This window comes from Bufo gargarizans, chromosome 4, assembly GCF_014858855.1.
Source record: "Bufo gargarizans isolate SCDJY-AF-19 chromosome 4, ASM1485885v1, whole genome shotgun sequence".
Lineage (NCBI taxonomy): Eukaryota > Metazoa > Chordata > Amphibia > Anura > Bufonidae > Bufo > Bufo gargarizans.
The window spans coordinates 204,338,032-204,365,043 of NC_058083.1; the positions used below are offsets into that span (position 1 = coordinate 204,338,032).

A 27,012-nucleotide genomic window follows, 5' to 3' on the forward strand; every position below is an offset into this window, starting at 1 on the left:
AAAGATCTGTTTTTATAATGTTGCATCTTTGTTTTGATGCTGCCAGGGCTGTCTGATCACAGGATTACAGTATACATTATTTTTCTGCTGCCCGCATGCACCTCCATTACAAGGTGTAAGATAGCACTCGGGTCTTCACACACAACACCCTTGCCACTGAGACATTGTTCTGCTTTTGTGCTGCTCACCAAACACAACACAATCTTATGCCCAAAATATAATATTTGCACCTACCAAAGAGAGAGAACAAGGTGAGTGCTAGGGATCTTCTTAGATATGAGGCATGCAGTGTGTGACACCGCTTACCATAAGGCGATAACCCAGAAAGTGGAGTAAAATCCCAAGATAGAAGTGTTAGACTTGAAGGAGTTAAAAGCTTTTAATAATTTTGTTATCTTCTCAAACATCACCCCCCCCCCCTCCCCCCCCATGCCAGACCTGTGGAGGGAAGGATACTTACCTGCATCCTGCTGCACAGCTCCAGCAACTTTGGTCCACTGCTGCATTTGCCGCATGCTGGTCCCGTCTTGTAAACTTCTGGCACGGACAGGGGTCATGTGCACCACTGCAACCAATGATCGACCATGGGATGCAACGTCGCCACAGGTCCTTTAGGCTACTTTCACACTAGCGTTCGGGCGGATCCGTTCTGAACGGATCCGCTCATAATAATGCAGACGGAGGCTCCGTTCAGAACGGATCCGTCTGCATTATTTTTAGCATAGAACAGCTAAGTGTGAAAATAGCCTAGTACGGATCCGTCCAGACTTTCAATGTAAAGTCAATGGGGGACGGATCCGCTTGAAGATTGAGCCACATTGTGGCATCTTCAAACGGATCCGTCCCCATTGACTTACATTGAAAGTCTGGACGGATCCGCACGCCTCCGAACGGCCAGGCGGACACCCGAACGCTGCAAGCAGCGTTCAGCTGTCCGCCTGTCCGTGCGGAGGCGAGCGGAGCGGAGGCTGAACGCCGCCAGACTGATGCAGTCTGAGCGGATCCGCCTCCATTCAGACTGCATCAGGGCTGGACGGCTGCGTTCGGGTCCGCTCGTGAGCTCCTTCAAACGGAGCTCACGAGCGGACCAGCGAACGCTAGTGTGAAAGCAGCCTTAGCTGGCAGCTCATGATTAAAGAAGTAAGAAGAGATCGGCAACTACGCGATCAAGAGGAGGAGGTGAGTTAATATATATATTTTTTTTAACCCTCAATTGGCATTCTGTATTAAAGAATGCTATTATTTTCCCTTATAACCATGTTATAAGGGAAAATAATACAGTGAATAGACTTTCATCTTAGCAACCATGTGTGAAAATTGCACCGTGTCCGCACTTGCTTGCGATTTTCACGCAGCCCCATTTACTTCTGAGGGGCCTGCGTTGCATGAAAAACGCACAGTATAGAGCATGCTGCGATTTTCACGCAAAGCACAAGTGATGCGTGAAAATCACCGCTCATGTGCACAGCCCCATAGAAATGAATGGGTCCGGATTCAGTGCGGGTGCAATGCGTTCACCTCACGCATTGCACCTGTGCGAAAATCTCGCCCGTGTGAACCCAGCCTAATAAATTTAGCTCCTGCTAAATTTAGAATTTCCCCTCATGATAATCTCCCTCTAAGATTAAGTTCATTAGCACTTTTTTACCAAACTGGCAAAACTATAGGTACAGTATGAAACCATAAAATTTAAGTGTAAAAACCATTGAACACTTTGATTGTCTAACTCAAATTTTGTATTGTATATGCAAAAACTATGGTGGGGGGTTTATCAAATGTATTATGCCTAAGTGCTGAGAAAAGGGGTGTGCTTAGCGGGAGGAACAGGGCCTATGCCTCTTGATAAATTTAGGAGCATCTCCCTCCGGAGCACAGGGGATCAAGACTGACATATGGGGACATCTGTCTTGATGAATCTCCCCTATATTTTTCTAGAAAAATAACAAAAGTTTACCCTCACAAGCACCAGGAGGTTTTGCCTCCAAAGTTTTTTTTCCGTTTTTTTTTCGTTTTTTTTTCAGGATTCTCAGTCATTCATACATATAATACATAGTACATATAATATATTGTTCAAGATTTACATAATGCAAACATGCCATTCATACAAATTCAAATTTCTGCACACTGTATATACAGACTGATTTTTCTATTGATGGCCTATTCTGAGGTTGTCATCAGTATCAGATTGGCTGGGGTCAGACTCCTGGCACCTCAGCCGGTCCGCTGTCCTGTAGTATACAGCTCTGTTCCCTCATGTAGTGGTCAGAGATGGTTTCTGCAGCCATGCTCCCTTTCACTTGATGACAAGGTGCAAAAAGTTTTAAATACTTATACCCCATGGGCTAGAAAGGAAGTACTGTTACTGAGTGGCTCCTGTACTGGTGGACTCAAGTCACCAATGTATTTCACTACTGGACGGCCATTCATCTAGTTGGTCTAAGTGTAACACTGCATGGCTGAAGTTGGCTTTTACCTGCAAAGCTGACTGTCCTCCGAACTGTATCTGCAGTGACCAGCAGTTCCAGTTCGAAAGGGGTTGACTTTGATGAGAGAACTTATTTAACCCTTTCAGCACACACAGCACAGGGTAGAAGGAAGTAGTGTCTCCCTCCCCCCTGTGCCGCTGCTGCAACCAATGAGAGGAGGAAGGAAGGGGCTGTGGCCACTGTGCCACCAATGATGTTGACTCACTCATTCTTACAAATTCAACAGGAGGCGGGTGCTGGCTGCAGAATTATATAGCCGCACCGACCTCTATGACAAGTAGCTGCCATCCGCGGTAGTTAACCCCTCAGGTGCTGCACCTGAGGGGTTAACTGCCGCTGATCGCAGCTACCGCTCATAGAGGTCAGATGCGGCTATATCATTCTGCAGCCAGCACCTGCCTCCTGTATATGAGTTAATGGGCGAGTTATCTTCATTGGTGGAGCAGTGCACCCCCAACCCCAGTACTAAAAACATTGGTGGCGCAGTGCGCCCCCCCTTCCCCCACCCAAGCCCCCCAGTATTAATCATTGGTGGCAGTGGCCACAGGGTCCACTGTCCCCTCCTCATTGGTGACAGCTTCTGATCGGAGCCCCAGCAGTGTAATCCTGGGGCTCCGATCGGTTACCATGGTAGCCAGGACACTACTGAAGCCCTGGCTGCCATAGTCAGCTCCCTGCTGCTGTGTGCACAAAGCACAGCAGTAGGGAGAGTGTGAATACCTATTCACCCTCATGGAGCTACACGTTAACAATAAACGTTCATTTTCAGCAGATTTGTGTAGGAATTTTTTGTTTTTTCAAAAATGAAAATGCACAGAATATCGGTATACATTTTTGGCTATCGGCCTGAAAGTTCACAGATTATCGGTATTGGCTCTAAAAAAATCTATATTGGTCGATCCCTAGTTTGCAGGGTAAGGTGACCAAAATTGGAAACATTTTCCTTTTTTTATCCTGGTCTGGCATTCACGAAACATGATAAATATATTTTTTTATAGTTTGGACATTTTTGGACACTGTAATACCTGTTTATTTTTTTTATATGTAAAATTGGGAAACGGGAGTGATGTTAACTTTTAATATTTCAGTGTTTTTATTTTTTTATTTTAACAATTTAAAAAAAAGTTTTTTACTGCAATTTTTAGTCAAATTATGGATATTAGAACACCATTGTGTGATTGCTTATACAGTAGACTGCAGTTGTATACTGTTGCTGTATATGGGATTTTTACAGGCTGTCTTTCAAACCCTGCCACAGAAGCAGCTTAAAAAACAATTTTCTTTGGCAGGTCATCAGAAAGCCCCAGGCTGTCATAGCAACCCATCGCAGCCCTGCAATATTACCATGAGTCACTGATTACATTAGTGGACAGAGAGAGCCTCTGAGTGGATAAATAACTGGATTGGAGTTATCTTCAATCCTGGTCATTACAGCCAGGTGTCAGTCTTAAATACACAAAAGAAATCAGGTTTTTGGAAACAGTTGATTTAGTAACAAAATTAAGCGCGTCTAAATTACGATGCTCTCCAAATTCTGATTGCAGCTGTTGGAATGTCTTAAAGGGCATCTATCATCAGATTTGTAGCTATGAAACTGGTTGACCTGTTGCATGTCCACTTGGCAGCTGAAGGCATCTGTGTTGGTCCCATGTTCATATGTGCCTGCATGTCTGAGAAAAATGAAGTTTTAACATATGCAAATGAGCCTCTAGGAGCAACGGGGGCATTGCCTAGAGCAGTGAAAATAGGGCTGCAGTAAACGATTATTTTAGAAATCAAGTATTCTATCGATTATTTTTAAGATTAATCGAGTATTCTAATAAGAAAAAATTAAGACTGTTTTCCTTTATAAATACTCATCAGTCCCCAACACCCTTCGCCCCCCCTGTGTGATCAGCCCAAGTGCGTCAGTTCCCCCCAGTGCCATCGGCTCCACCATCACCCAGTGCATTTAGCTCTCCCCCACTCCAGAGCCATCAGCTCCCCCCCCCCCAACTTGTGCCAGCAGCTCTCCCCCTGCTCCTCCTGACACCCGGAGTGCACAGCGTCATTGGTTTCTATGACGCTGTGCACTTCGGGCACCTGGCCTTAGTCGCACCAACTTACCTTTCCAGCAGGGCCGCCGCTGACACTCCATCGTTCCGCGCTGCTCTGCGTCTGACGTCACACAGCACGTTAGGTGGTCAGTGCAGCGCGGGACCATGGATGTGCTGTGGAGTGTTCGGAGGCCCCCTACTGGAAAGGTGAGTATTGCGGGCCAGCGGGAAACCACGGAGCGGGAGTAATAGCAAGCGCTTCACTCCCGCTCCGTGGTCACGTGACACAAACTAATCTTCAATGCAAAAAAATTGCATCAAGGATTTTTTGGTGTTGAATTACTCGATTCAATCGAGTAATCGTTTCAGCTCTAAGTGAAAACATCATTACACCTGGCTCTGTCAAAGTGGAGAAGGCATGGCAATTGCAGATAGCAGAGCCTTTCGGTGTATCGTCAACGCCCCATTGCTTCTAGAGGCTCATTTGCATATATTAAAACCTTTATTTGTTCTCAGCAATGTGGGTACATATGAACATGGGACTAGTGTTGGGTGTTATACCAGTGTTCACGATATTCCACTGTATTTAGAAACGGCGATATCACCATTTCTTCTTTACTGCTGTATTTTAGTGACGTTATAGGGGCGTCATGCAGTGGTGTGAAAGAAGTCTCCTCTGATGCTTCTCTATAGATGCATAGTCCATTGTCTAGAACAGTGGTGGCGAACCTATGGCACGGGTGCCAGAGGCGGCACTCAGAGCCCTCTCTGTTGGCACCCACGCCCTGGAAAAAGTCTATGGGGTACCAATATGCCTTAGGATACTTTCACACTTGCGTTGTGAAGATCCGGTAGGCAGTTCAGTCGCCGGAACTGCCTGCCGGATGCGGAAATCCGTGTGCAAACGGATAGCATTTGTAGATGGATCCGGATGCTGATCCGTCTAACAAATGCATTGAAACACCAGATCTGTCTCTCTGGTGTCATCCGGAAAAACGGATCCGGTATTTATTTTTTTGCATTTTTAAAGGTCTGCGGAACACTTGGTGCCGGATCCGACATTAATGCATTTCAATGGAAAATAATGCTGGATCCAGCATTCCGGCAAGTGTTCCAGAATTTTGGATGGAGAAAATACTGCAGCATGCTGCGGTATTTTCTCTGGCCAAATACCGTTAGATTGACTAAACTGAAGACATCCTGATGCATACTGAACGGATTGCTCTCCATTCAGAATGCATTAGGATGAAACTGATCAGTTTTTCTCCGGTATTGAGCCCTTAGGATGGAACTCAATACCGGAAAAGAATAACGCTAGTGTGAAAGTACCCTAAGTCTTTTCCTGCCATTCATCGGCACAGGCAGCGCACTGAATGTAGGCAGGCTATTATAGCTAAATGTAAAGTACATTGAAAATATACTCTATTGGACTGTAGTATTCAGGTTAAATTGCCGTGTTGGCACTTTGCGATAAATTAGTGGGTTTTGGGTTGCAGTTTGGGCACTCAGTTTCTAAAAGGTTCGCCATCACTGGTCTAGAATGATCCCAAGTGTCTATCCCTCATCCTTGCAAGTTCTGCTACTAAGTGGCCAGGAAGCATATCCATGTATTCAGCAGTCTCCTCTTTGGCATTTGTAGCTTGTATAATTTGTTTCAGGGTCCCCCTAAACAACCAGTTAATCGTCTTTAAAGTGGTGTGCTGGGACCCTCACGTGGGAATTATATACAGTAATACATATAGAAGCGACGATATCAGGGTAATTCTTTGTCACATTCGCCTGATCCAGCAATGAAGAGGTAGCATGCCAGATTAACTACTGATTATATTTCCTTCTACCTCTTCTTCAAGGAGTTTGGCCGTAGGGTAAACATCATTGATATGATATAAAATTCAGAAGGAAAAGATGTCATGTGCCAGTCTATGACCCCATCCTTCCATCTCTGTAGCTTATTTATTGTGTTTATACTTTGCAGTCAGTGGTGTGGTGTGGTATCATATTGCTATAACTAAACCACATCAGTCTGCTTCACCTCCCCCATTTCCTGGGTCACTGCCTCGACTTCACTCAACACTCTCACATGAGTGCTACTCTTCAATCAATCACTCATTGCCGCCGAAAACCCTTGTTTCCTTTATCAATTTGACGTTCTCTTCTCTCTTTCCTTATTTATTTATGGTTTTCTATCTATTCATTTATCTTTTATAAAGATTTTTCTTTCCTTTTACTGTAGATCTAATAGACAAGCAGGACCAAGGCCTCCAGATTGTTGTGTCAGTAGAGTACTATATGTGGCTACAATGAAAATGATTATATCATGATATAAAATATCAAGCTGAGTCTCTCATTTTATTTTTATATTAGGTTTGTGGACACGTCAACCCATTTTTCTTGTAAGGAACGGTATTATCGTACAGCCATGTCTCAGACTTCACAAGGTTCAGACAACAGAAGCCCTGGTGTATTTGATCGTCTCTGGGAGTTTCTAGGGTGAGTATGTCGTGTAAATTTTAGCTTTCTTTATCGGTAGTTCATAACCCTTCTAGACATAATATCAGCAGGGGTGAGTACTTAGGTGACCTTGCTGGCGGACATGGATTGCTGACATTACATTCTACCATCTGAGTAATTTCATCCATATACAGTAACCGTGTCCAGAGGGTTCTCATAATTTGCTTGCAGCCCTGACTCCTGCTAAGCTCTTTGACTGACTAACACTTTCTGGGATCATTTTGTGAGCTCATTGCTGCCCCATTATATAGCCTTTCAAAGGACATCCCACAGATGCCCTCAGCTGAAGCAAACCTGTATTAGTGACAGAATCTCTGCAAAGAACAAGGCATGTGTTGTAGATATGTCTTAAGGAAACCACATTCACTTACAGTAAAAATAATATTATTTTAGTTCATTTAAAATCTGCAGCCTGGGTTATTGTGCTATGAAAGTGACCTAGCTTTTGCTGTGGATATTAACAACTGTTAGACTCTACACCTTAGATACTTGTTGACTGAATTCTTGTTCGGCTACCAGTTATCTCACCCTACCCATCCATACACCCTCTTTTCTGCACTATACATGAGAAGGGAGGCTTACCTCCCAGAGAACAGAATTATTGAGCAGTGAGATCCAACTCGCTGGTCCGTATCTCTCCAAACATCTGCCATCGGGGAGAGTCGGCAGACTCCCATACACATTAGATGATTGGTCAGTTCTGCCAACTTTAGCGGATTTGTAAAACATTAATGCTCGTGGTCATTTTAGGCTACTTTCACACTTGCGTTCAGAGCGGATCCGTCTGAGACGGATCCGTTCAGAACGGATCCGTCTGCATTATATTGTAAAATAAATTCTAAGTGTGAAAGTAGCCGCAGACGGATCCGTCCAGACTTTACATTAAAAGTCAATGGGGGACGGATCAGTTTGAAAATTGCACCATATTGTGTCACCTTCAAACGGATCTGTCCCCATTGACTTCCATTGTAAGTCTGGACGGATCCGTTTGCCTCCGCACGGCCAGGCGGACACCCGAACGCTGCAAGCAGCGTTCGGGTGTCCGCCTGCTGATCGGAGCGGAGGACAGACGGTGCCAGGCTGATGCATTCTGAGCGGATCCGCATCCACTCAGAATGCATTAGGGCTGGACGGATGCGTTCGGGGCCGCTTGTGAGAGCCTTTAAATGGAACTCGCAAGCGGAGCCCCGAACGCAAATGTGAAAGTAGCCTAGTGAACATTTAATTAAAATCCAAGGTAAGATCTGCATGCAAATCTAAAGTGCATTTGAAAAGTCTTCAGACCCTTTCACTTTTTTCACATTTTATGTTGTGGCCTGTTATGGGCTAAAATACGAAAAAGTTCAAATTTTCCTCCATCAATATGCACTTAATACCCAATAATGAGAAAGTGAAAACAGAATATTCGGAATTTATTGAAAAGGAAAAAGTTAAATCTTGCACTGACATAAGTATTCCTACCCTTTACTCATTACGTAGTTGAAGCACCTTTGGCACTAATTACAGCCTCCAGTCTTCTTGGGTATGATGCTACAATGTTCGCACGCCTCGATTTGGTGATTTTCTGATATTATTCTTTGCGGATCTTCTCAAGCTCTGTCAGGTTGAATGAGGACTACTGGTGGACAGCCATATTCAGGTACCTCAAGAGATGTTCGATTGGGTTCAAGTCCAGGACTCTGGCTAGGCTACTCAAGGACATTCACAGAGTTGTCCCTAAACCACTTCTGTGTTGTGTTTTGTTGTCTTGGCAGTGTGCCTAGGGTCATTGTCTTATTTGAAGGTAAACCTTTGGCCCAGACTGAGGCCAACAGCAGTCTGCATCAGGTTTTCATTAAGAATGGCTCTGTACTTTGCTCCATTCAGCTTTCCCTCATTTCTGACCAGTTTTTCTGTCGCAGCTGCTGAAAAATACCCCCAAGTACGATGCTGCCGCCACCACCATGATTCACTGTAGGCATGGTATTCGGCAGTTCCTGGTTTTCTCCAAACCTGATGCTTAGTATTGAGGCCAAAACTTTAGTTTTGGTTTCATCAGACCAGACCAGAGAACCTTTTTCTTCAGTCCAAATGTCCTTTGAGTGCTTTTTTTGCAAACTTTTAGGTGTCCTTTACTAGGGAAAGACTTCTTTCTGACCACTCTGCCTTAAGGCCCACATTGGAGGAATATTGCAGTGATGGTTGACTTTCTGGATTCCCCCATCTGCACACAGGATCTTTGGAGCTCATTTAGAGTCACCATGGGGTGCTGGGTCACCTCTTGGCCTTTCTCTAGGAAGAGTCCTGGTTATTCCAAATGTCTTCCATTTAAGAATTATGGAGGCCACTGTGCTCTCGGGAACTTTCAGGGCAGCAGAAATTTTGTTGCACCATTCTGTGCCTCCACACATGCCTGTCTCTGAGCTCTACATGCAGTTCTTTCTTCCTCATGGCTTGGTTTTTACTCTGATATGCATTGTCAGCTGTGGTGAGATGTGGTGAGGGCGGCGTAAAAAAGCCACTAGAAACTATTTTTTCAACTTGTGCTTGTTAAGTTTTGTTAACAGGGATGTTATGCGTTTTTCCAAATCCTGTCTAATCAACTTAATTTACTACAAGTGGACTCATATCAAGGTGTAGAAACATCTCAAACATGATAAAGAGAAATGGGGGATCCCCAGAGCCAAATTTCAAGTGTCATTTTAAAGGGTCTGAATACTTATGTCCATTCAAATTTTTTGTTTTTTCTTTTTCAATAAATTTACAAATGTACAAATTCTGCTTTCTTATTGTGCGTTATTGAGTGCAGATTGATGAGGGGCGGTGGGGGGGATATTTGTCAAGGCTGGCCATGCCCCCTTCCCACCTTAACCACGCTTCCATTTGGAAATGTGGTAAAGGGTGGCGTAAAAACTCCACTTGCAACTATTGTTTTCAACGTGTGCTTGTTCGGTTTTGTTAACAAACGCATATTCTTAATTCCTTTTGCAGACCAATGCATTCTGTACAACCCATTGACTTGAATTTTTCCAGTGATCCAACAGAGAAAGGTCCTACGAATAAGATTGAAATTAGCATGGATTGCATCAGGATGCAGGATTATGACCTGACTGACCCAATGTGGGTGAGTTTTATGACTTGTATAGAGGGTTTGTGCACAGAACTTTCCAATAACGACTGATCATAAGACATGTTCCCTTTTCCTGCTTCATTCAGAAGATCGTGACTAGAATCAGCCTCTCGAAGAAGCATTTCTTTCATTCATGTTCATAAAATATTAAGGCACACAAACACACCCAAGTTATTGAATTAGGTTAGTTCCTCGGCCGAGTAAACAACAAAAGCTTCAAATCCTTTCCCTTATGACAAAAGAGCTGAGTGTTTTAACTTTCTCCAATAACACTTATGTTTTCACAGTCTTTTGTGATAAGGTACACTTTAGTCTAACTAGCGCTGGTCACCAGTGCCGACTGATTCCTGTATCAACAATAAAAAAGATAAATAGGAAAAAAGGTAAGACACGTCAATAAAATTATAATGCTCGTGGAGTCTGGCTCGGATATCTTACATAAACACACACAGCTTGTTTAGCCAGTTGCACTAGGTTGGAGGATGATATATTAAAGGGTTTTCCGGGATCATATAAGTAGATCTATAGGGGAAGATAATAGCAAAGTAAAAAAATGAAAGTGGGTCTTGGTTTCTTTCTTGATCCTCCATAGATATTCAGAGTTAAAGGAAAAGAGAAAAACCGCCATGGCATTTGGATGAAATTGTAGACACGCAAACCCACAGTAGAGGATTTATGCACCTTTAAGGAGGCCATGCAGAACATAGTTTCAGCTTTATGACTTAACTGAAATGGGCTAAAACTGAAGTTTTAGGTACAGTAACTATATAGAAAATAGCTATCAAGGTTACAAACTGTTATGCGTTTTTATATAATTACATAGGAGTTGGAGTTTTTTTTTATATGAGAACCAATTGTCTGTTCCCCCTAAGGGTCTATTCACACGTCCGTTGTTTGTTTCCTGATCTGTTCCGTTTTTTGCTGAACAGATCTGGACCAGATCTGGACCCATTCATTTTCAATGGGTCCTGAAAAAAAACGGACAGCACAATGTCAGATTTTTTTTCAGGACCCATTGAAAATGAATGGGTCCAGATCTGGTCCAGATCTGTTCAGCAAAAAACGGAACAGATCAGGAAACAAACAACGGACGTGTGAATAGACCCTAAATGGTTAATGATACAATGCTGACGATATTAAGGCTCTATGTGATATAAAATTTATGTGATGTTAAGTCAAACACAAAGTATTGTAGCAGTGATGCCTTTATTGGATAACTTCAAAAATTATATTTGCAAGCTTTCTGAGTACAAAGACCTCTTCATCACACCAGTTTACCAAGGAATGAAAGACCAGAGCATTTAAAGAGGTTGTCCCATTAAGAAAACGTATCCCCTATTCATTGGGTGCCTGATGTTCACAAGACTGGGGCCCATGCTCGTTCCTTTGGAAGGTCCTACATGTGCTCCGCCCTCCATTCAACTCTATGGGGCTGCTGAAAATAGCAGAATGCTTGTGCTCCAGCAGTCCCATAGCATTGAATGGAGCAGAGGATATGCCATGTGTGTCTCACTCTGTATTCAAATGTGGAGCACAGACGCCCATTCTTTTGATTGGCAGGTGAATAGGGGCTATATTGTGTTAATGGAAAAACCCCTTTAAAAGATGTAAAAGATTGTTCATGAGGTGCTACAATTTAAAGGAACATAATTAAAAAAGCAATGGTAGGCAGCAATATATTAGCAAAAAAAATAAAAAATCACCTTTCAAAACCCCCCTGCATTCCAGCACTGCAGCTTCCCGGCAGTCCCTGGACCAAAAGTGACGAGACCACTGCAGCCAGTCAGTGACTTCAGTAGTCAGACCAATGAGTCTTCATTCCCAGTGAGGGATGTTTGCAAGGCTGGAATATGCACCCGCCACACCACCATTTTATGTAAAAAAGCTGGTATGTGGCGTGCAGTGCATTACGTATGTAATACCTGTGCATTTAACAAATCTGTTTCTGTTAATACCGCGTTACATGTGAAATCTAGATCCAACCAGATTCTAGCATTGTGTGTATACTGTTTTTGTATTTAGGTGGGTAGAAGTGATGAATCCAGTATTTTCACTCATATTTTATTGGGTGAATGACTTTGACCACATTTTGTTCAGAATTCTGCATATTGTTCTATAGACAGGTGCAAACTGAATAGAGAGAGTGTTTCATATTAATTAAACATTAACATGCGAGTGCAAATATTGTCAGACATGAATAGTTCATATTTTGAAATTCGTTCACTCTTCGTTTACTGGTAAAATGTGAATTGTGTTATGGATTCTGTTACCACGGACCATAACGCAATTCCCCTTTTACCAGTAAACGAAGCGTGAACGAATTTCATAACTGGAAATTCGCTCATCTCTAATGAATAGTATTTCTTTTGGCAGACAGAAATTCTGTTAAGTATTTGATACACTCGCGATTTTGCAAGTTTTCCCACCTACAAAGAATGGAGAGGTCTGTAATTTTTATCATAGGTATAGTTCAACTGTGAGAGACATAATATAAAGAAAAAAATCATGGAAATCACATTGTATGATTTTTTTTTAAAATAATACATTTTCATTTTATTGCATTACATTAGTATCTGATACAATAGAAAAACAGAACGTAATATTTGGTACAGAAACCTTTGTTTGCAATTAGAGGTCAGATGTTTCCTGTAGTTCTTGACCAAGTTTGCACACACTGCAGCAGGGATTTTGGCCCACTCCTCCACACAGATCTTCTTCAGATCTTTCAGGTTTCGGGGCTGTCGCTGGGCTACACTGAGTTTCAGCTTTCTCCATAGACTTTCGATTGGGTTCAGGTCTGGAGACTGGCTAGGCCACGCCACACCAGAAGCTTGATATGCTTCTTACGGAACCACTCCTTAGTTGTCCTGGCTGTGTGCTTCCGGTCGTTGTCATGCTGGAAGACCCAGCCACAGCCCTTCTTCAATGTTCTTACTAAGGGAGGGAGGTTTGTTGGCCAAAATCTTGCGATACATGGTCCCATCCATCCTCCCTTCAATATGGTGCAGTCTTCTTGTCCTCTTTGCAGAAAAGGAACCCCACAGTATGATATTTACACCCCCATGCTTCACGGTTGGTCTCATCTGACCTCATGACCTTCTCCCATGCCTCCTCTAGATCATCCAGTTGGTCATTGGTGAACTTGAAACGGGTCTGGACATGTGCTGACTTGAGCAGGGGGACCTTCTGTGCGATGCATGATTTTAATCCATGTAATGTGTTACTAACGATAATCTTTGAGACTGTGGTCCCAGCACTCTTCAGGTCATTGACCAGGTCCTCCCGTGTAGTTCTGGGCTGATTCCTGACCTTTCTCAGAATCGTCCTTACCCCACGAGACCAGACCGAGCACAGTCATCTTGTGTTCCTTCCATTTTGTAATATTTGCGCCAACAGTTGTTGCCTTCTCACCAAGCTGCTTGCCTATTGTCCTGTAGCCAATCCCAGCCTTGTGCAGGTCTACAATTTTGTGCCTGGTGTCCTTAGGCTACTTTCACACTTGCACTTGATCAGATCCGTTCTGTGCTTGATCCGTCTGCATTAATAACTTTAAAAAAATTCGCAAGTGCGCAAGTAGCCTGCGCGGATCCGTTCAGACTTTCAATGTAAAGTCAATGGGGGACGGATCCGCTTGAAGATTGAGCCATATGGTGACATCTTCAAGCGGATCCGTTCCCATTGACTTACATTGTAAGTCTGAACGGATCCGCACGCCTCCGCACGGCCAGGCGGACACCCGAACGCTGCAAGCAGCGTTCAGCTGTCCGCCTGTCCGTGCGGAGGCGAGCGGAGCGGAGGCTGAACGCCGCCAGACTGATGCAGTCTGAGCGGATCCGCTCCATTCAGACTGCATCAGGGCTGGACGGAGGCGTTCGGGTCCGCTCGTGAGCTCCTTCAAACGGAGCTCACGAACGGACCTATGAACGCTAGTGTGAAAGCAGCCTTAGACAGCTCTTTGGTCTTGACCATGGTGAAGATGTTGGAGTGTGATTGAGCGTGTGGACGGGTGTCTCTTTTATACAGGTAACAAGTTCAAACAGATGCAATTAATACAGGTAATGAGTGCAGAGTAGGAGGGCTTCTTAAGGAAAAACTAATAGGTCTGTAAGAGCCAGAATTCTCGCTGGTTAGTAGGTGATCAAATACTTATTTCTTGAAATAGAATGCAATTAAATTATTTAAAAATCATACAATGTTATTTTCTGGAATTTTATATTTTTTTTTTTTTTGATTCTGTCTCTCACAGTTCAAGTGTACCTACGATAAAAATTACAGACCTCTCCATTCTTTGTAGGTGGGGAAACTTGCAAAATCACCAGTGTATTCAATACTTATTTTCCCCATTGTATATTTATAAGAAGGAAACATTGCCCAAGCTACGTGCTTTTACATAAACCTAGAAAGATTATTTCCCCCAAAAATCTAAAGTTCTAGAGTGGTCCTCTGATATCAAGTTATATTGATTTGTGGGAAAGTTGACAACTTATTTTATGACCATTAGAGAGCCCACTGCGATCATCACCCACATTTGTAAGGTTAATGAATGAGATCTGTCCATGAGCAAAAGCAAGCATGAGGGCAGCCAGTTATGTACCACCCCAGGGTGAAATGAACGCTCAGGTATTCAGGCACTGCCAGAGGATGCAGAGCTTTACGGAGGTTCCCAGCTTGTTTCCTGTACACCGCACTTTAAATCCAGGTTTACATTTAAGTTTAACTTCTGTCAGCATCTAGTGACCTACTTACCTGTCAATGGCTTTATTGCCAATCATCTCTGACCCCTAGTTTGAAGCATCTTCTATCTGCTGTCAATAAAGCCTAGATAGAAGGGTTTGCTGCTGGGATCACAATGTTCTTGCCCGCTGAAGAAAGCCCGGTGGAAATTTGGAAAATGAATTTGCATCTGCCACTGCTGTTCAAATTTTATTTTTTTGTAAAGTCCCTATTACACCTGAAGATTATCGCTAACAAATGTTCGTATGATGACAGGGCAGTTTAATACTGCCGCCGATTACCCAGTGAACGAGCAAACGCTCATTGATAGGGTAATTGGAATCTTTAGGTTTAAAAATCCTTATTTGTTGGCGGGAGATCGTGCCGTGTAATCGCGCTCTGCTGCCGGTAAAGATTGATTCTGTATGGGATGAGTGATGGCATTAGCGGTCACTTATCTCCATACTGAGGAGGAGATCACTGGATGTAATAGCAGCAGTCTCCTCCGCTAGCGAGCAGGCGGTTGTTAGGAAGGATTGCTTCCTTTCCGAAAATTGCCTACTTCATCTGCAGCTGGAATATGACCCTAAGGAATGCTGTGTTACCGATGGCACACAGATATGTTCAGAAAGGTGTCCCTAGCCACTGTATAGTGGTTTATGGGGACGAAAACAACATATGCTGTAGGTTCCCTTATTTATGTATTTGTACTGTAAAGCGTTTTATTTGACTCTGTATTTTGATACTATTAAAGAGGTTTTCCAGGAGTTAACAATTTGAACAACTGATGAGCTATCCTGAGGATAGGTTATCAATGTCAGATAGGTGGCGGCCCCACATCCCTCATCCATGCTGGTCAGCTGTTTGGGAGTGTCTCCAGCATCCAAAACATACAGGTCCAGCTCTATCCATGAGGCAACAGATGGCGCTGTACTTCTTGTGCCTATTTCCGGGCCAGAGCTACTCCTGAACAGCTAATCGGCAAAGGTGCAGGGTGTCAGAATGATGATAATGATTGATTATAGGAAATGAAATTACTGTTAATCCATATTCTAATGAGCAGTTAAGTGCAGCAAGGGCAGAACCAAGCCACTCTGTGCAAGTTTGGAACTGAGGGTCCCAGATACGGCTGCCTAGAGGGACCGTGATTGCAAGAGTTTTACTACTTTTTATGTTTTATCATATATGATTTATTCTATATATGTATTCTATGTGATTATATTTTAACGGTGCATTAAACATCATTATTACAAATAAAACCTGAATTATAAAAAAAAAAAATCATATATATTCCTATATCCATATTTTTTTTCTGAAAGTAAACAGTTGGCATATTCTGAAAATGCGACCCAATTCTTTACAATTGTGGGTGCCTTAAAGGGAACCTGTCATCTCAAAAATGCATCTACATCTGCCAGCAGTACCTCATAGTAGCCTGCAGCCTGTTAATAATCATATATTTCATCCTTTTGTCAGATGTTGTGTAAGTTCAAATAAAACTCTGTTTTATTCTCCATCAGCGCTTTAGTGCCGGCCAGCTTGAAGTCAAGGGGGCAGCGGCCTCCTTGCTTTAAGTCAAGGTAACCATGCCCCCTAACCGTCCCCTAAATGCTGTTAAGATGCTCAGGTAAGATGGCCGTCGCTATGATCATGTTCAGGAAATAAAATAAAAAGAATCTGCAATCAGAAAATAAAAACTGATTAGAAAAAAGATGTGTTGCTATCGGGTTTTAACTGACAGATACAATTTTGGTGGCACATTCCTTTTAACTAGTGTTGAGCGAACTTGTGTTTTAAGTTTGGCGTCTAAAGTTCTGGTTCGGGTTATCGAACTATCCCGTTATGGATTCTAAATTCCATTATGGTCTGTGGTAGCGGAATCCATAACTGGATACTTGGATAACCCGAACTTTAGACGCCAAACTTAAAACACAAGTTCGCTTAACACTACTTTTAACGTCTTCCTGACTGCCCCACGTAAATTTACGTTGGTGGTCGGGCATTTAAAAATGGCACACGCTCGCGCCATCGCTGCCGGGTGCATGGTGTTCTAAACAGCCACCTGGGACTAATGTATGCGATCGATGAGAATGTCGATCACATACATTTAACTCCTCAGATGCTGTGGGCAAATGAGACCATGGCATCTAGGAGGTTAAAGAATGGGAGTGTGCACTCCATGTACTCAGGAGTGCTAGAGGGCTGCTGCACATTAGTTCCTCTGGCGAACAATGCTTCAGAATCGTTGCAAGAATAAATTGGTATGTGGCACAAGCACTCTTGTGGTTCATATTCCCAAACTCAGGTCATAGAGTTCCCGCATCCTGGCCTGTTTTAACCGTGAGCATCAACTTATATTGAAACCCACAGTAAAGTAAGAATCTACATTGCATTTAGAATTTTTCAGCCATTTGAAAGTTGGTATTCTAGGAGTCAACATTATACCAAGAACCAGTGGCGTACATAGAGAAGTAAGGGACCCATAGCAAGGATCAAACCAGGCCCCCACAAAGGACAGTTTTCTGCCTAAACCCCTTTCAATGACCCTTGAGCTATTTTTTTCCATTGCCTCATTTGCTAAAAGTTGTTTCTTTAGAGGGTAGAGTCCTGACCAAGTTTTTCACCTCCAGTAGAAAGGGAATTGATCCCAACTAGGCCCCTTCCAGCCCTAGGCCCCATAGCGGTCGCATGGTCTGCCACTCTGGTAGTGACGCCCCTGCCAAGAACCAAAGGTATAGTCCTAGTATTCTACCATGTTAAGCATCTTAAAGAAGACCTGTCACCTCTCCAGATGTGTGATAGTACGGTAACTACTTTCATTAAACCATGTGATAACAATTCTAGGACATCTATTCTTATGACTCTATGATGTGCCTTTCCTTTATTTCTACAAGACTATGAATGAACTACTAGCAGCTTGCAGTAAAGGTACAGATGGGTGTTACTAGTTGGCATTGTGTCCTTACACAGTCTGTCCAATCAGTGCTGCTGTTGTCAGTCAGACACACCTGCTACTGGTAACACCCAGCAGTACCTTTACTGCAGACTGCTGGCAATTGATTTGTTATTCTAGCAGGAATGATACAGGAATGGCCATAAGAATAGATGCTCAAGAATTGTTATTACACAGAGGATGCAAGAAGCTATTAAAACAGGCATGTCAGGAGAGGTGACAGGTCCTCTTTAAGTCATAAAATTAGCTCCCAGCTGCTAAGCTGGTTCACTGTCCACATTCGACCCAGTCACAGAAGAAGAAGCCTCCAGACTCCTCTCTTCTTCTTGACCTACCACATGCTTTTCTGACCCTATTCTTTCACACCTCCTCCAGTCTCTCTCCCCGGCTGTCACTAGTTACCTAACTAAAATTTGCTACCTCTTTCACTTCTGGTATCTTCCCCACCTCTTTCAAACCTTCTGTTATCAAAAAAACTTCTATTGACCCCTACTGAGCAACTAACTACTGACCTGCCTCCCTAAACTCCTGGAGCTCCTGGTCTATTCTCGCCTCATCCACTACCTCTTTGTTAATTATTATTCTTATTCTTATGACTATTAATATTATTAGTATTAATTTTATTATTCATCTTAAAAATATTATACCATTCATTCCATAGTGCTGTACATATGAAAAGGGGTATACATTCATAATACAGATAATTGCACTAAGCATGAACAAGACAAGTTACAAACTGGTACAGGAGAAAGGGCCCTGCCCGTGAGGGCTTACTATCTATATGGTATGGGAGAAGGACACAATAGGTGAGGGTAAAGTTGATCATGGCGGTATAGAGGCAGCAGGGTCACTGGTTGTAGGCTTGTCTGAAGAGGTGGGTTTTCTAAAAAGTGATACTGAAAGCCATAGGACTCTATCAGCTGTCCAAGGCTGAAAGTGTAGATAGAGAAGAGTAGGCATCCTAGGACAGAGCCTTGCGGGGCACCAACAGAGAGGGAATGAGACAAGAAGGTGGTGTGAAAGTGGGAGACACTAAATCTCCGCCCTGTGAGGTATGATATGATCCAGGAGAGGGCCAGGTCAGTGATGCCAAGAGATCAGAGAGTTTGTAACAGAAGGGAGTGGTCAACAGTGTCAAAGGCAGAGGACAGGAGCAGGAGGACAGAGTAATGTTTTTTGGTTTTGACTGTTAGTAGGTCATTGGTGACTTTGGTCAGGGCAGTCTCAGTTGAGTGGTGGGGTTGGAAGCCAGATTGTAGCCGGTCAATGGGGGAGCAGTAGGAGAGATGAGAGGACAGTTCAGAATGGACATGTTGCTCAAGTAGCTTTGAGGCATATGGAAGAAGTGATATGGGGCGATAACTGGACAAAGAAGATGGGTCAAGTGAAGGCTTTTTGAGGATGGGTGTATTGGTAGCAGGTTTAAAACCAGAGGAGAAGACACCAGAGTTTAGTGATATGTTGACGAGACGAGTTAGGGCTTGTATAAAGACTGTGGTGAGGTTAGGGATGAGGTGGGATGGAATTGGGTCAAGTGCACAGGTGGTGAGATGCGATCTGGAGAGTAGAGTGGAGAGTTTTTCTTCTGTAATGGTGGTGAAGCGGGTTTTTGGAGAAGAGGACTGAGCAGTTGTGTAGAGGGTCTGTGGGGACTGTGCACTGAAGCTTTCTCTGATGTTGACTATCTTTTGTTTGTAGTATGTGGCAAAGTCCTTAGCTGAGAGGAGAGGGTGGGGGCGCTGGGGGACGGAGAAGGGAGTTAAAAGTGTTAAAAAGTTGTTTAGGGTTGTGGGACAGGTAAGACATGAGAAGTCGGCCTCTCTCCTTATTCCAATCACCACCACGACCACCACCTCACCATCACCATGCTCCAATCTGTTGGCCTTGAGGACACTGCTCTCTGGTTTTCTTTCTATCTCTCTGGTCGCTCCTTCAGTGTGTCATTTTCTGGTTCTACTTCTCCTCATCCTCTTGCTGTTTGGAGTTCCTCAGGGTTCAGTCCTAGTGTCCTCTCCTTATTACACAGTCCCTATCAGACAGACTATAAGTAGATTTGGTTTTCAGTACGATCTCTGTTGACGACACACAAATATACACTTCAGCCAGTGACATCACCCCTGCTTTACTTCTAAGCACCAGTGACTGCTTGTGTTTTCACCATATACTAGCCTACCTATACCTGATATCTCCATCTCCCTGAAGGCGTCCATAGCCTTTAAGTCCAAATAATGGAAATAACATAAAAGTTGAGGTTGAATATACAGCTAGGGACCAGACAGTTCATTAATGAACATTTATTTTCCAAAGAGAGACTTGAATTAAAAAGAGGTACTGTCCCTCCAAAAGAGGAATGCTTGTGAGACATGTATAACCTCAGTGTGCCCCTTGGGTTTAGAGATTACTTGTATACTGCAGTTTCTATAGTTTTTTTCCTCTGTATTAGTTTTAGTCCCCACTGCAAGACAGTAAATTCCCCGTGACTTTTATGTCTGCCTGCATCCACAGACAGAGTATAATCTGGTGTAGAAGGGCAGTCCATAATTAGCTTCAGAGAATTTATTTTCTATGCCCTTCTTTCTACTACAGATTATTAGTACAATGCAGCTTTAGTATATCAAGTGTACCTCTAAACCATAGGTATGATCTGAGAACTCTTGATGTGTTTAGCAAATATGAAGTTCTCTGTTTCCTCCAGGTTGTCTGTGTTGTTTTAGTACTGGCAGTGGAATCAATGCCAATATTGTTTAGTACTAATTTACTGTAAGAAATAATGATCCTTATTGTGTTTGAAGGTGTGTTTGCGTTCCTTGTGGCTATGTTTTTTCTTTCCTCCTTTTTTTTCAGTTTACACTGGCAGCGAGCATGGCCGGAGGGGAGGAGGAGGGGAGGCTGTGGAGCTGTGTAAGTTGAAATACCTCTCTCTGTGCCTTATTACTTCTTTACGCCTCAGGCTGCAAGTTCCACCATCACCTGTCTTTGGGAAAGTCTAAAAGATGTGGTGCATAGCCTGTCTTCTGGCAGGGAGAGGTGAGAAGGGCAGATACAGACAAAGCAGTGAAAGCATGCTCATGTCACAGTGCTCAGAGATGGAGATCAGTGCATTTAGTGAGCATCTCTGTACCCAGGGAATATCATGTCAGACATGTACTTCACTAAAGCTACAGTGCCACGGCTGACTCATATCATTGCATTTATCATCTGATGGTCTGGTCGCCATCAGATGCGTCAGTTAACTAATTCATACCTGGCTTAGTATGACCCATACAACCCCTGTGCTCTGCTATGCAGGCTCTGACGGACAGTGCACACAGTAGAGAGAATAAATACCTACATACTGCATGCCACAATTTTGTACAGAATCCACCAGAAATCGGAGGTATACGGAGCTGCAACAGAGGCCTCGTGAGCCAGTATTGTAAGCCCATACAAAATGCACTGGTAAAAAGTGCATGAGCCATTAGGGCTGGTCATATGGCTGGATCAGGGGTTTGGGCTTGGTAGTCCCCTATTTTTGGTGTCCAGTAGAATTTAAAGGGGAAACTTTCCGAAATAAAATGTGTCTCCTGCAGAGATCATTGCATTTTTGGAGAAATAATAGGAAATAACATGACCACATGTAATTGGCACAAAAGAATGATTTATTTTGCAGTGCTGAGCACTAGAGATGGCCTTGCGGTTCGCCCGGCGGTCGAACTTTGCTCATTCGCGATTCGCCAAACATATGGAGAAATCCGCCGGCGCCATATTCTTTAACATTGTGAAGAACTTTGACCCATGACACATCCATCAGGTGGTACAGGGCAGCCAATTGAGACATTTCAGCACATGGACATACCCTCTACCTTATAAATAAACATGATCTGGCCGTCATTTTACATTTAGTGTTTTACTGGTATAGGTGTGCCATCAATAGGTGTGACTTACTGAGGGGTGTAATATACCTATAATATACTTTCTAACATAGAAAGTATATTATAGTGCATTTGTATTGTGCAGCAGTTGTGTGCGGTTCTGCTGCGATACTGCAGCTACACAGAGGGACAAACGCTATTGAAACTAATAATTTCTACTGGTGTGATATACCAGTTGCCCCACAAAAAACTGATTGAAGTAGGGGTGTGATATACCAATAATATACTTTCTATATAGTGCATTTGGGTAGTGCAGCATTTGTTTGCGGTTTTGCTGCATTACCTCAGCTACAGATAGGGACAAACGACATTGGAACAACGTACTCTCGTGGCCTAAAATAAAAATTCTCTAGGCTCCAACAGGACACATTTCAGTGAATTTCCCATTACGACGCTTATTTTTTGTTGGAGTTTTTGTCATTGATCCCCCTCTAGTATATCACTGTCCATGTTGTGGGACTATTTGTACACTTCTACTAAGTATTTGGTGGCTGCAAATAGGAGCTGAAGGTTTTTCAGGTTCGCCTGCCATTAAAGTGAATGAGGCCTACCGCGAACTTGCGGTTCGCAAACATTTGATCGTGTTCGTGAACTGTCCCGGCCGATTTTCGCCCATCACTACTGCATTACCACCCAACTTTTTGGACAATTAAAGAGGAACGCTTAAGGCTCATTGTGGGAAAGGTCCAAGGCGGATCATGGCCACAGCCAGTGATTGGCTGAGCAGCATTCAAAGCCATTTTCTCCTGTGGAGAAGAAGTAGGGTGCAGTGAGGACCTGGCATCATCAGAGCTTTTTTTCTTGCCCTGGACTATCCCCTTAAATATTAGCACAAAAATAATCAGATTATAGATATATTAAGGTCCAAATTGCACCAAATAATGAAAAGATATATACTTTGAGGTTTAATATACAGGTAGGAACTAGGTAGTTTCTGGGGCAGTTTATTAATGCACATTTATTTCCCAGGTCAAAAGAGGGACATTTAAGGAGCAAAGAGGGACAGAGAGACTTGGGTTACAAATAGGGATATTTGGGACATACCGTATGTTACTCCCTTGTACACCGAATGCTACTAGCGCAGCTTTTTCATGGAGCTTATACTGTATATTCATGTATTTTCTACTGCAAACTGTCTATAAAAAACAGCCTGTAGTTCATCAACATGAGCTAAATATCTGGCCATCTCCAGAAACTATTGCCAACACAGCATATGTCAACTTCTTTCTTCATTGTGGCTCAAAATAATGTTTCATGCAGCTATGGGGAGAAAAAAAAAAATCTCTATTGGAGTATTTTGCCCCCAATCCCCAACCAAGGGCTCGGAGTGACATATGAATTTTGAGCCCTGCATGTTGGCACCCTCATCTTCACTGTTACAGTGCAACAAATGGTTGAGCAGGGGCGTAACTGCCATGCTACGGGACCTAGGGCAAGAGGGGTCCCAGTCTTGGGGTACTTTCACACTAGCGTTTTTCTTTTCCGGCATAGAGTTCCGTCCTAGGGGCTCTATACTATATCCCCATGCATTCTGAATGGAGAGCATTCCGTTCAGGATGTCTTCAGTTCAGACATTTTGACTGATCAGGATGAAGATAAAACCGCAGCATGCTACGGTTTTATGTCCGGCCCAAAAAACTGAAGACTCGCCTGAATGCCGGATCTGGCATTTCTTTCCATAGGAATGTATTCGTGCTGGATCCGGCATTCAAAATACCGGAATGCCGGATCTGTCCTTCGCAGACCGAAAAAAAAAGGTGAAAAAAAAATAAATGCCGGATCCATTTTGCTGGATGACACCGGAAATACGGATCCGGCATTTCAATGCATTTTTATGACTGATCAGGCATTTTAAGTGTTTCTATTATCAGAAATTATGTTATGTAGCTAATTGACATTAGCGATGTGCTCATGTCAGCAGTACATAACAGTGTTCTTTATACTTTTTTCCCTGCCGCCGTTCTCCTAAACACACTTTTTAAAATATGCTAATGAGCTTCTAGGTGCTACGAGGGCGTTGATTCGGCACCTAGATACTCGGTCTACTAACCATTTATCCCTCCCAGGTCCTCTGTTTAGCCCGCCCCACTCCTCTTGAGTGACATCGGCTGGTTTGATCCTTGCTATGGGTCCCTTACTTCTCTATGAATGTTCTGGTGCCACTAGTGCTCAACAGCAGTAGCAATCATCACATTCGAACTTGGTACATGGGTCAAAGCCCCATCCCTGGTGGTAAGCGCTTAGGTAAAAGTCATATTTCTAGGCAATAGATGTAATAAGAGTCCTCATTTTCATCATTCTTTGCAACTCCTCTTGAAAGTGACTTGTGGTCTACAAAAGGTTGGCTAACATTGTGTAATGGTAGATTCACATGTGGCACATGTGCCCACCATGGATTTGTCTGCATGTAACGCATGTGATTTGTTTTTTTGAGGACACACTCTGGCCAGGTCTATGGTAGAAGAATAATTGTATGAATCCACTATAGCTACAGCAAGGCTGACTGCAGTAACTTTTTAGAACATGATTATTGTTGGTTAAGCCGCACCTATTGGAGTTATTGGCAGAGCATACCAAACAGTACAATTTCACAGATTATACAAGATACATTCTGTATCCACCGTTTCCATGGCTGTATATGCAGTGTCTCCAGTCTAACCGCACTTTCCCTATTACATTAGCATTTTTCAGAAATGAACACAGCTGCCCCATGCTAAAATAGATAACAGGTGACTACATAGTAGTATTCCAAAAGTTAGTGGAAGAAAACCAGTACACAAATGTCACTAATACCACATAGTGCAGGATATAATAGTCACACCTATACTGTTCATGAGTAGAAAAAAATAAATGTATTCCTATAACACAACTGACAATTTCACACCATGTTCTATTTTGCCTAGTATTATGTTTGTGTTTGGAGCCTATATATAATATATATATACAGACGTGGACAAAATTGTTGGTACCCTTTGGTCAATGAAAGAAAAAGTCACAATGGTCACAGAAATAACTTTAATCTGACAAAAGTAATAATAAATTAAAATTCTATAAATGTTAACCAATGAAAGTCAGACATTGTTTTTCAACCATGCTTCAACAGAATTATGTAAAAAAATAAACTCATGAAACAGGCATGGACAAAAATGATGGTACCCCTAGAAAACACAGAACATAATGTGACCAAAGGGACATGTTAATTCAAGGTGTGTCCACTAATTAGCATCACAGGTGTCTACAACCTTGTAATCAGCCATTGGGCCTATATATATGGCTCCAGGTAATCACTGTGTTGTTTGGTGATATGGTGTGTACCACACTCGACATGGACCAGAGGAAGCAAAGGAAAGAGCTGTCTCAAGAGATCAGAAAGAAAATTATAGACAAGCATGTTAAAGGTAAAGGCTATAAGACCATCTCCAAGCAACTAGATGTTCCTGTGAGTACAGTTGCACATATTATTCATAAGTTTAAGATCCATGGGACTGTAGCCAACCTCCCTGGACGTGGCCGCAGGAGGAAAATTGATGACAAATCTAAGAGACGGATAATCCGAATGGTAACAAAAGAGCCTAGAAAGACTTCTAAAGAGATTCAAGGTGAACTTCATGCTCAAGGAACATCAGTGTCAGATCGCACCATCCGTCGTTGTTTGAGCCAAAGTGGACTACATGGGAGACGACCAAGGAGGACACCATTGTTGAAAACGAATCATAAAAAAGCAAGACTGGAATATGCCAAACTACATGTTGACAAGCCACAAAGCTTCTGGGAGAATGTCCTGTGGACAGATGAGACAAAAATCGAAGTTTTTGCCAAGGCACATCAGCTGTATGTTCACAGACGAAAAAATGAAGCATATCAAGAAAAGAACACTGTCCCTACTGTGAAACATGGAGGAGGCTCTGTTATGTTCTGGGGCTGCTTTGCTGCGTCTGGCACAGGGTGTCTTGAATCTGTGCAGGGTACAATGAAATCTCAAGACTATCAAGGAATTCTAGAGAGAAATGTACTAGCCAGTGTCAGAAAGCTTGGTCTCAGTCGCAGGTCATGGGTCTTGCAACAGGACAATGACCCAAAACACACCGCTAAAAACACCCAAGAATGGCTAAGAGGAAAAAATTGGACTATTCTAAAGTGGCCTTCTATGAGCCCTGACCTCAATCCTATTGAGCATCTTTGGAAGGAGCTGAAACATGCAGTCTGGAAAAGGCACCCTTCAAACCGGACACAACTGGAGCAGTTTGCTCATGAGGAGTGGGCCAAAATACCTGCTGAGAGGTGCAGATGTCTCATTGACAGTTACAGGAAGCGTTTGATTGCAGTGATTGCCTCAAAAGGTTGCGCAACAAAATATTAAGTTAGGGGTACCATCATTTTTGTCCATGCCTGTTTCATGAGTTTATTTTTTTACATAATTCTGTTGAAGCATGGTTGGAAAACAATGTCTGACTTTCATTGGTTAACATTTATAGAATTTTAATTTATTATTACTTTTGTCAGATTAAAGTTATTTCTGTGACCATTGTGACTTTTTCTTTCATTGACCAAAGGGTACCAACAATTTTGTCCACGTCTGTATATATATATATATATATATCATATCCTATTGACCAGAAGTAAAGCTGCATTAATGAGTTAAAGGGTGGGGGGGGGGGGGGGGTAATATCTCTCTTTGGGGAGAAAGCGTCTTAATCGGTGCATCCCTTTCTTCCCTGAGTTAAAGGGGTTATGCTTTGATTTATGTAAAACATGAAACTCATTTGTCAGGTTTTATATGACAATCTATTTCTAACCAAGCAAGAACCAACCCTGTACCTCACATGGACCCAGAGATCTTCTTGTCCATTGCTCCAATTGCTCTGCTAGATTTATTTCAGGCTTGCAGCTCAGAGGGGGTGTCCTTTATCAGGGGACATGTTCTTTCTGCTGAAGCTTTTTCTCTGTAACTGTTACAGCTTCTAACAGAAGATATGGTGGGTGGCTGATAAAGATTTACATGTGGGACCACCTCAGTGAGAAATAAAATGGAGAAGAAACAGCAGGTGGCGCTATACAGAAACATTTTATTGAATAGCTCCATGGTGATACAAAATTTTTAATTACCTGCAATCACAAAAGTATTCAGACGCAGGTGCTGGTTTGAAAGATGCAGATTATTTTTCGTGAGACAACCTCTTTAAGCTGGCCATAAACATGCAAGATTGATTTGCAGATTGTTGACCGATCCGGGTAAATTTGGTGAGATCTGCTGTCTTTAGTGGCCATACTCATTTATTTAATGTACTCGCTT

At 42.9% G+C, this 27,012-nt stretch overlaps 1 protein-coding gene across 1 annotated transcript in view; it reads left to right on the top strand.

Annotated features, from left to right (window-relative positions):
- Window positions 1-27,012, top strand: part of LOC122935318 (tumor protein 63-like) — a 93,034-nt gene that overhangs the window by 60,867 nt on the left and 5,155 nt on the right. Inside the window, exons 3-5 of the mRNA XM_044291085.1 lie at window positions 6,887-7,012; window positions 10,004-10,161; window positions 10,430-10,525. Of these exons, the coding sequence (XP_044147020.1) occupies window positions 6,887-7,012; window positions 10,004-10,161; window positions 10,430-10,525 (380 nt within the window). The remainder of the gene's footprint in view (window positions 1-6,886; window positions 7,013-10,003; window positions 10,162-10,429; window positions 10,526-27,012) is intronic.